At 37.7% G+C, this 11,494-nt stretch overlaps 1 protein-coding gene across 1 annotated transcript; it reads left to right on the top strand.

Annotated features, from left to right (window-relative positions):
* Positions 1-1,332: 1,332 nt before the first annotated feature.
* LOC148999014 (uncharacterized) lies at positions 1,333-2,846 on the top strand. The gene is made up of 2 exons (XM_089141534.1): positions 1,333-1,607; positions 1,793-2,846. Exon 2 carries the CDS (start codon positions 1,795-1,797, stop codon positions 2,680-2,682), a length of 888 nt encoding a protein of 295 aa, XP_088997660.1. The 5' UTR covers positions 1,333-1,607; positions 1,793-1,794; the 3' UTR covers positions 2,683-2,846.
* The last annotated feature ends 8,648 nt before the right edge of the window (positions 2,847-11,494 follow it).

The raw sequence follows: 11,494 nt of genomic DNA, 5'->3' as shown, positions 1-11,494 counted from the left end.
TCCCTACCGGTGAACGACAGGGTGGATGCTTTCCAAGAGGCAAATCGATTGTGGATTTTTGAAAGGATGAAATTGAGATTTTTTGTTTTGGATCTGCCTGGGAATAAATTGGTTCCTAGGTAGAGAGAGTCTTTTTTCATTTCTGAGATACCCAACATCGACAGGATTTGGGTTTTAAGTTCACGATTTACATTTCTGCTAAAGAAAGCTCCACTTTTTTCAAAATTTATCTGTTGTCCAGTAATGGCTGTGAACAAATCAAGTGCCGCCTTAATCGTAAGAACATCCTCCTTTTCAGCTCTACAGAAAAGAAAAGTATCGTCTGCAAAAAACAGATGTGAGATTTCTGGGGCATTCTTCGCAATCTTGATTCCTTTGAAGTTGTTGAGGGACCTATATTCATTGAGAATCCTTGCTAATACCTCCATTACCAAAAGAAAGAGGTACGGGTTGAGGGGACACCCTTGTCGAATTCCCCTGGACCCCTCAAACCACTGGTAGGGGGTGCCATTGATTTTGACTGAGTAGGTTGCCGAACTTAGAAGCTTTGAGACAAGATCGCACCATTTTGGTGTAAAACCAAGGAAAGAGAAAAGGTTGGAAATGACACTCCATTCAACCCGGTCGTATGCTTTTGACATATCAAACTTCAAAACCACATATCCGACTTTTCCCCTAGTTTTGTTCATATGGTGGAAAATTTCATGTGCCAAAAAGATATTATCCGTAATTTGCCGCCTTGGTACAAAAGCCCCTTGTAAGGGTGAGATGATGTTGTTGATGAACGGTTTTCAAATATACTTGGTTCAAACAATATTGATAATTTTCTACAACATCAATGGTTAGAGAAGGATAAATTGCTTTATTACTCGCTTTTTTTTCTTTTCTTTTTTCAATTGCTTTAGTTATTGACTATTCTATTCTGATCATATTTGATTGGTCAAGTAAAGTGATCACTACTAAAAAAATATCATTACAAAAAAATATCATTTTCTTGGGGAGATCTTGGGTTCGCACCCATCTGGTCGACGTTCCATTTCCAATATTAAAAAAGCACCATTACCAAAAAAAAATATATCATTTTCTTTCCAAACGTGGATGATATCATTCTCTACACTATTATTGTTGTTGACGTGCAAATTCCTCTAGCATTGCCGTCGACGGAAGCCCTCTCCATATTTTCTAGCAGACATAGACATGTATGATATATCATATATCAACATTCGCATGATTGGACCGGGTCCAATTCAATTTATATTTTTTATTACTTTAATTAATATATATTTTTGGGTGAATTTTAAAATCTTGTTCCTTAGGATCCTTCATGAACTGGCCAAAGGAAAGTAAGGAAAGAAAAGAAACTAACCCAACTAGAAAAGCTTCATTTCATTCTAACTTCAGAATCTGCAAATCTTTTTTCTCTGTAAGGGAATCATATTTAATAGATAGAGAGGTTGCCCTACAACCTGGGTTTCTCCTTTTCCTTCATTTATCTCTTCCTTGCAGGTCATGTCTCTCAAAAAGCGCACCAACAAGAACAGAAAACAGTTTAGATTGGAAAAAGTACTTTGGTTCAGGCGATCTGTATGTGAGAAGAGGAATTGAAGGTAAGGGAAAAGATCTAATCTTTAGCCCTTCAAATCTTTGTCTCTGTTTTTTTTCTCTTTCTTTTCTCGTTTCTAAGCTTTTTTTCTCTTTCTTTTCCTGTTTCTAAGATTCATTTTTCGGAGGTTTAACTTCATCTCCGATTTCTTTTTGGTCTAACTGTTTTTATAAGTCTCTGCAATGACAGATATGGCAGCTTGTTTCAGCGAATACGCCATTAAAGTAGCTGATTCATCTTGTTCCGCCTCTGCAACTCAAGCATGTCGTCCTCAAAGCTTAATTCCTTCGATCCAAAATGCAGTAACCTGTCACTACAAAATCAAGCTCTCCACACAAACGCAGCTTCTGGTCACAGTCACTTGGTCTGCAAATCTCATGGGCCAAGGCCTCAGCATCAATGTTGGAGATGACCCATCATCATCTTCTCTCAAAGTTAACACAAACTCTCGATTTTTCAGGAAAAAGAAGGGTAATCGTTCATTTGAATCCTGCAATTCCAAAATTGAAGCTTTCTGGGATCTTTCCACTGCCAAATACGCTTCAGGGCCTGAACCCACAAGTGGGTTTTATGTGGTGGTGGTGATTGATTCAGAGCTTGGCCTTCTCCTTGGAGATATGACAGAAGTGATCACCAAAAAGTACAAAACTGGAATCCCACTTGCCCAATCTTCTCTTGTTTGCAGAAGAGAACATTTTTCTGGAAACACTATTTATTCTACCAAGGCTAAATTCTGCGACACTGGAACAGCTCATGATATACTCATCAGGTGTTGCTGTGAAGATGAGGGATACAAGTATCCAGTTCTCTCTGTCTCTATTGATAAGAAAGTGATTCGTGTGAAGAGATTACAATGGAATTTCAGAGGAAATCAAATAATTTTTGTCGATGGGTTGTTAGTGGATTTGATGTGGGATGTTCATGACTGGTTCTTTAATCCTGCATCTGGTTATGCTGTTTTTATGTTTAGGACAAGAAGTGGATTTGATAGTAGATTGTGGTTGGAGGAGAAATTGATACAGAAAGAACAGGGGAAAGTTGAGTTCTCTTTGCTCATCTATGCTTGTAAAGATGCATAAAACGGAACCTTTAACTGTGCTAATTTGTCATTCTGATTATTTCTTTTCGATCTTTTGTTCTAATTTGATTTGTAGATATAACAAGCGTTGATGTCTGTATACTTTGTGTTCCTATTTTTCCTAGTAAACACCAATAAAGGAAAATAAAGGTACCCAATTTAGCTTTTGAGGATCATCTGATCTTGTTTTTGATTCATTACCAGCATTTCCCTTTTTCCTCTTCTCCCCTGCCATGGTTTCGCGTAACAGTTCGACATTAGACGCTCTACTTCCTACCCATATGGATCACTGACATGGAGTGGGAAGAAATTTATTGATGATAACATGTTGAGGGGACCAGCGTGAAGGTAAGTTTTACTGTTTCAAAGAATATGATTGAAGATTATTTGAAATTGGGGAATGATGTCAAATGCTATCTATCTTTATATAATGTATGCTTCTGGCATAGTGATGATAGCCTCCAATATAGAAGTAGTTAGGGCCAAAGAGGTCTTGGTTTTGAAGCTCCACCACTTGTCATTTAGGGGGGTCAATTGGATGGGCTGGACCAGTCTTTGTCACGCCCATTTGGGTTATTGGCAAAAAAGTTAGACCTAGTACAACCCATCGGGTATTCAGTCCAGTCCAGTCTTGGGTCATACTGGGGCGTGTCAGTTGTCGAACCATAATCGGGGTCATTACTATCAAGCTTAACTAGGAAATCAGGTTTAGGGGGTGTAGATTTTATTGGATTTTTATAACGTTAAAAGGAAATGGGACTATTACAAACTTATCAAAGTTCCCTTCACATTTTTTTTTCCTTTTCCTTCAAAGATTTGGTCCCTGTTGGTCAATTGGCTGGTCAAATGGCCGAGTTGACCAGCCAATCGACCAAGCATGTTAGCAAGGCCTAAACAGGGATATCAAGGTCCAAACCTCTTCCAAATCCAATGGGCTTCTCTCAACTCAACATATGACTTACCTAATATAGAGGAATGCCTTCAAATCATGTCCAACTAGGCTTTAGGTCCGTTAACTAATCTCATCTTCATCAAGGTGTAGTTTCATTTCCAAATCTGCTAAAGCTTACAAGTATGGAACACCATCATCAACTTCCATGGGTTCTGGGTCAAACACCATGTCTTCCACTGAGATGGCCCATAGTTGACTTCTTCCTTTACTTCGGGTCTTTGGACCTACAAACAACAGGGTTTCCTAGTCAAGGTTAGGGCTGTATTTCACAATCCAGATCCATGGACTCAAAATATGGATCATGGATTTCAATCTGAATACTCCACAACTTATTCCTGCTTGACCTTCGAGTTGTCAGACCTGCAATACAAATTTCGGGTTAGAAATACGGGGGTTGTTACACCGTTGCTGGTCGAGAATTTAATCTTCATGTGCTTGGTTGACACTACATCTCCTAGTTTGTGAGGGATGGCCTCCCGAGGATGACATTATATGCAGGGAGTTCCCAAACCACCAAAAAGTTTACCCGAATTGTTGTTTCTTTTGGAAAAGTTCCAATTGTTAGGTCCAATTGTACCAATCCTTTTACCGTGGGCAAGGATCCAACAAAGCCATATAGGAGGGTTGAGGTTGCCTTCAACAAGTCTTCCTCCATCTTTAACTTTTGATACGCTTCATAAGACAAAAGGTCTATTTAAGATTCTATATCTACCAGCACCTGATGTACCTTCCGACAGCCAATCTCCACTTTTATCACGATCACATCATCTTGCAGAGCACACACACCTTTTCCATCTTCATCATTGAATACAATGTTCTCCTCACCGTTCAGTCTTCTTCTTTTCTTGATCACCTCTCCCGATTCACAAATTTTGATTTTGCTTTTAGCTTTCTAAGGGATTCAAGCTCAAGCCCTACGAATATTGTGAGGATAGTGGAATGATTGGTCCCTGCTATGTCCTTCCCTTTTTTGGAGTTGGAAGCTTCAGGCCGATGGTCTCTACTTCCCGATCATTCTCTCCTCTTTTTTTCCAGTTGTTCTTCTCTCTCGATCATCCTCCCAACACTTTATATAATTTGCCAAATGTCCCTAGGATATTAACCTTTCAATATTCGACTTCAGATGCCTACACTCATTAGTGTAATGTCCATAATCCCTATGGAAATGACGGTATTTCTTCATGTCACATCTCCCCAGCCAGTACCCTAACAGCGATACCCGAAGGTGTGATTCCACAAGTCCCACGGTAAGCTAGAGAAATCATATAATGACATAGCACACTAACACAATTAACAATTATAAACATTCACAATCTCAATAATAGGAACAAGATACAAAAGCAAAACAAGCATGATGCAATGATATGAAACAATGAATGCAAGCATGCTTCTAACTCTAAGTATGTTGGTCTCTATTGGTAGACACGCATTAAGATAAATCACCATATTCCTCTAGGTAGGTCTCAAATCACTCTCCCTCAATCTTCTTGGTCTATTAGGTTCTCTGTGGTAGTTGGGTCAAGGCATCCTTTCTGGACATTCCATGGCTGGGGTAGGTCAACACTATCGGTCACCACCATTGGTATGAGTACTAATGGTGTCAGGGTTAATCTTAACCCAGTACAAGTCATCTACTGAGTCACATCTACTTTAGGGTCGGATACATCTATTCCTCGCTTCCCGCAATCCTTTCCGGTATCTTTCCCCCTAGAGTCACCGTTTCCTTCCCGCCACATAGACTCTTAACCCTATTGGTCATCCACATATAATAAACGAGAACTGATGAGCACATTTATGTGTGAAATATTAGAACATAAAACATGTATTTTACACATTTAGAGTGGAGCTACCTTGGGTTTTATGTTGTTTTTGCAAATTTTATGAATTTTTAGGACTTGAGCGAATATTTGAAGTTTTGGGTATGAAACATGCGATTTTTACACGTCAAGAGGTCCGTCAAATTCTTAAGTGCGAAAGTGAGCCTGAATTGGAGCATGATGAGCTAGAGATGCAATTATGGGCAACTCTAGGATATCTTACAAAATTAGATTAGGATTTTTATTTTATTTTTCTTTATTGTAATTGAATGAATGTATGGCGCCCACAAGTAGTCAAAGATTAGGATTTTCTATTTTCTAGAAGATTATATATTTTTTTAGAATTTTATTTATTTCTCTAATTAGTTTTCTCTCCCCCCCCCCCACTTTCTATACCTTTCACTAATTTATTTTTATTTTTTCCTTAATTAACTCAAATCACTTCTCTAAATGTTTTTTTTTCTTTCCTTCTTCGACTCTTTCTCTTTCTTCTCCACCTTCAGTACGTGTAACTCAAAGTTAAGTTTTATTTTTTTAATTTATTCTTTCTCTCCACTTTCCTTGCTTCTATTATTTTATTTTTTCTTCTCCACACATTTTCTCTCTCTCTCTCTCTCTCTCTCTCTCTCTCTCTCTCTCTCTCTCTATAGTTAGAATATCTAACGAATTTGTTTTATTTCTTTTTCTTTTCTAGTTTATTCCTTTTTATTATTATTATTATTATTATTATTATTATTATTATTATTATTATTATTATTATTAATAATATTATTATTACTATTATTATTATTATTATTATTATTATTATTATTATTATTATTATTATTATTATTATTATTATTATTATTATTATTATTATTATTATTATTATTATTATTATTATTATTATTATTATTATTATTATTATTATTATTATTATTATTATTTATTTCCTTATTTGTATTTCATTCTCCATCTCCTATAAATATTACCTCCCCTCTTAGGTCTAGTTTACACTTTATTTCTCTCTTTAGTTTATTTTAGTCTTGCACCTTCTATTCTCTCTAGCTTGTTCTAGGTTTTTTCTAGTTCTTTCATTACTTTGTGGGTTCTAATTTTAGATTGAATGTTTAGGTTTTAATGTTTTTCAAGAAAGATTGAAGTTGTGTAATTTTTTTTATGCAAGTATATTTCCTTTATTTTTATCAAAGCAATTTCAAGTTCAAGTTCAAGTTTCAAGTTTGAGGATTCGTTTTCTCTCTGGGTCTAGCAATTGCAGATCTAGATTATTCTAGATGTGGTTATTAGGGTTGGTTGAGATTCGAATCGTTTATTCAAGTTTTTTTTGGAGATTCAAAGATGCAAGTAAGTAGCATTCTTCAATAATCTTCTCTCCCCCCCCTCCATTCCTACTTCTATCTATCTCTCCATATTCTTAATTTGGGATTTATTTTTCAGCACTTACTTACTGTTCTCCCTTCCCCTTGGGTCCTTAATTAAAGATGCCTACAGTCGTGCCTCTCCTTGATTAAGGTTCTCTTTTCCTTTTATTGCTTTGTTTATTGCTTTGTTATTTACTTTGATTATTTCCTTTCTACATTTATTTTCTCTTTAATATCATTTCCCCCGATCGGTGGACTGTAAGCTACGACAAAGGGTCCATGGTCAAAGTCATTATAATTATACTCCCCTTCCCTCGATCCAGAGCTGACACTCGGATCACTTCCCTTTTATTTTTATTGTTCGCATTTTTTTCTTGTCTTTTATTTATGCCTTGGTTGTGTTTGATTTATTTTTCGTCTCAATTCAATTGCGTTAGATATATGGATTAGGATCGCTCGTTTAGCTTAATTAATTAGTTCAAATCTTTGAATCATTGCACTCTTGCATTACCATTTAAGAGGTTTAATTTCAAGTGGCATATCTCCCTGAGATCGACTCGTTAGCTACACGATACCGTGCGCTTGCGGTTATTTTTATTTCATAAACAAGAAGCTCTCATGTCCTCTCACTGGTTGGTTACCAATCTTGAGCACCCAAAAGCCCAGGTTTATTATGTGCAACCCTACCAATGAATGGCCCCACAATATGAATTGCATCCTCTCACGGCTTTGATGCACATCTTTTGAGAATTCCCACTGCTGTTACGGGTCATTATAATTATACTCCCCTTCCCTCGATCCAAGAGTGACACTCGGATCACTTCCCTTTTATTTTTATTGTTCGTATTTTTTTTCTTGTCTTTTATTTATGCCTTGGTTGTGTTTGTTTTATTTTTCGTCTCAATTCAATTGCATTAGATGTATGGATTAGGACCACTCGTTTAGTTTAATTAATTAGTTCAAATCTTTGAATCATTGCACTCTTGCATTACCATTAAGAGGTTTAATTTTAAGTGTCATATCTCCCTGAGATCAACTCGTTAGCTACACAATACCGTACGCTTGTGGTTATTTTTATTTCACAAACAAGAAGCTCTCATGTCCTCTCACTAGTCAATTACCAATCTTGAGCACCCAAAAGCTCAGGTTTATTATGTGCAACCGTACCAATGAATGGCCCCACAATGTGAATTACATCCTCTCATGTTTGATGCACATCTTTTGAGAATTCCCACTGCTGCCATGGGTCACTCGGTCTCAATTCCCCTTCCGATAGGGTCAGATATGATAGGGTTTCCCTATCCAAACACTTCTAGACCAAACCTAGGTATGTCAACCAATAGTTGAGGAAAGTGCCAAGGGGCACCATAGGAATGCCAAAAGGGCATTCCCCATTCCACAACCACAACCTAGGCAATCACATCACATCATGATTCCATACAAATCACAATATAGTCCAATTCCCAATCCCATCATTCATAATCAATTCAAGTATGTAAATCATATCATGAATAGCCTACTGTAATTACAAAAGTAAACTAATATAGAAAAAGTCCTAAAACAATAGCTAACATGTGCATACAAATTCTAATAACATATAGAATGCAATAATGTTAATTGTGAGTGAACGTACTCACCTTGAATTCTATTCGTAATCCTCAAGAAAGAGATTATAGTGCAAGTTCAAAATTACCAAAATAACCCTAAACAAATATGTATAGAGTATAAGGAACAACCCCTAACGGTCGGAGACGAAATGGAGGAAAAACGGAGAAAAGTTGTTGTCAGTCACTCCTTTGGTTGATGCTTTTGGTCTATGGCATCAACCAAGAGGATTGACCAAAGGTATGTTGTACAGACAAAAAACTCCAAAATTGGTCGGAAACTCCTCGATCGACCTCGGGACACTCCGAAATTAATAGGAAAATTATAAAATAACATACTATGATTATCTATGATGATCTAAACATCAAACAAGGCCATTGGAATAGAATTCCAATAAATCACCTAATAGGCTTAATCCGCGGATTCTACCAAAAGGCTAGAATGAACCCTAATAGGCTTAATCTGCGGATTCTATGGAAAGGCTAGAATGAATGGGGATTCATTCTAAGGATAAGGTAACAATAGATCATGCATAGAAAACAACCTAAAAGTAGATCAAATCATAGAAAACACTCCTTATTGTCTAAGGAAAGAGTAGAGTGAATTGGAATTCGATTTAAGACTACGAGGATCAGAGACTAGGCCATTACAGTAGTGTAAGACTTTCCTCACAACCAAAACAAATAGTAGAAACAGTAGAGAGAATGGATCAATGAAATGTAGGATTAAATACTAACCTTTTAGAAGAAGAAACAATGGAGGAACTTTGCTTGGATGCTTTGAATCAACTTTGGGCTTTAAGAGGAGACTCTAGGGTTCTTCTCACGTTCTCTAAAAGTTAAGAGGCAAACTGTTTAGGTTTAGTCCGAAGTTACATCTATATATATATGACTTCAGAACCTAAAACTTCCAAAAATACACAATTTTGCCCCAAACTTGCTTTGGTCGATGGGATCAACCAAAGGGATCGACCAAAGGGTTCCCCCTTGCAAATTACTGAATTTTGGTCTCCAAAAGCCAAAATCACCACTTGGGTCCTCAACCAACTTAAGGAAGGGTCTTACCTAACTTCATAGGACCTTCCAAAGGTATCAACACTATACTCAAAATTCACTTCCAAGTCCAACTTCATTCAAGTCACCTCTTCTTCCAAACCATACGGGGTTTCCACACTAGGATCTTCATTAACAACCTCCATTGGTTATGGGTTAGACCTAATGGGTTCAAATTTGGATGGCCCTCAACTGTCTTCTTTCTTCACTTCAGGTCTTTGGATCTACACTATGGATTTTTGGATTAGGGATTTTTGGGGGATTTCACAGTTCATGTTTCTCTCTTCAGGTTTGGAGGCCATCTTGGGTGGCCATTTGAAGATGTCTTGATCCTTAATTTGCATCAAGATCTCCGATCGTTAGGAATTCAACGAAGTGTACTAAACACGGTCAGGTGAGCATTGTGTCCATCCCAATAGTGCTTTGCTTCCCTGATTATTGTGTTGCACTCTTGAGCCTTAGCCTTTCTCCAAAGTTTTCTGCTCTTTGTTGGCTGCCTTCACTTCTCCTTGCCGAGCATCAAGGATTTATGTTACCTCTACCTATTTCTGACATCTTTGGACAAGTTCGGCATAGGTAGTCAGCATATCCTGCAATAACAACTCCAGAAGTTGTCCGTTAGAAAGTCCCGTAAAGAGTGTTGTTTTGGCCACTTGCTTATCAAGGTGCTTGATCTCCATGGTTTCTTTGTCGAACCTTTGCAAATAATCTTGAATAGACTTGTTCTTTGCTTGCTTGATGGCGAACATAATCTCTTCGGTCTTCTTGGTCTATATTCCACTTTGGAACCAACCGATGAACTTTCGAGAAAGCTCATCAAAATCAACTATCTTTCCCGATGGTAGGTTCGAAAACCACTTATGAGTTACTCCTATTAGTGAAGACCCGAACTGTGAAATCCAGCCCTAGCCTAACCCTAACCCTGACCCGGACCTGGAATCCTTGATGTTTGTAGGTCCAAAGACTTGAAGTGGTGGAAGAAGACAGTTGTGGGCCCTCTCAGTTGAAGATATGGTGTTTGATTTCGAGCCTATGGACATTGATGGTGTGCCCCTTACTTGGATGCACTGTCGGTGTTTAGTGAGAAGCTGCACCTAGAAGAGGGGAAGATTAGTTGAAGTACTTAATGCACTTCCGGACTTGATCCGAAGGTAATACTCTGACCTAGACTTGTGGATTGAGCTATAGGAGAAAGTTCAAGTGAATTTGAGTTGATCTGACCTTCCAATTCCCTGTTTGAAGTTGTTGTTCTTGCTTGGTCGGCTGCTTGGTCAACTGGGCTAGTTGACCAGTAGATTATTAAAATATGAAAATTGCATTTTTCTTGATTTTTTATGTCTACAAAAGGGAACCTTGTGATTAGAACCCTATTTTATTCTTTTAGCCTCCTGAGAACGTGGAGAGAGCTTCCCAAGACATTCCCTTGGTAGTGGTGAAGGAATCTTGCATAAATCATTGCCAATCATTGCCTCTCTACTCAAGGTGTCACATCCTCCCAGCCGGTACCCTATCTGGCATACTCGAGAGTGTGATCCACAGCCCGAAGATCAGGTATCGAGTAATCAACCTCCCACATAAACAATTGACTACTAACATGATCAATATAGTAGATCTAAGGAGATCAGAATTCAAATCAAAAGATAAACAAAGACAAGATCATGATTTGATCATGATTCCTTCAAAAGCTTGCAATGATCATGGTTAAGATCATTGCATTAGCCATTAATCCTTAGGAAGATCATGAGAGACAGGTCCAGAGATGTTTGCAACAGAGAATGCAGCATCTCCTCTACTGTCTCAACTCAAAAAGGAAAGAAAAACAGAGATGGAGGAGAAGAAGAGAGTGTAGACATACCTTTGATGCAAAAGGAAGAGTTTTGACGAAGATCCGTCAAGAAAAACACCAAGGATGCAAGGGAGATGACTTGCAGAGGTCTTTGGTTCGTTCCAAAGAGTTTGGAGGCAGAAAATATGAAGTAGACTCGAGATTGGACTTAAATAGAGCAAGCAAGACCTAATTGCCAAA

Source organism: Hakea prostrata, unplaced genomic scaffold, assembly GCF_041222555.1.
Source record: "Hakea prostrata isolate BN-2017 unplaced genomic scaffold, UWA_Hpros_2 contig_67, whole genome shotgun sequence".
Classification (NCBI taxonomy): domain Eukaryota; kingdom Viridiplantae; phylum Streptophyta; class Magnoliopsida; order Proteales; family Proteaceae; genus Hakea; species Hakea prostrata.
Note: the sequence above shows the minus strand (reverse complement) of the source record. Positions and strands in the feature narration are given on the sequence as shown.

What these genes read in the sequence shown, in the direction of transcription:
- LOC148999014 (XM_089141534.1), top strand. Translation starts at nt 1,795, where the DNA reads ATGGCAGCTTGTTTCAGCGAATACGCCATTAAAGTAGCTGATTCATCT.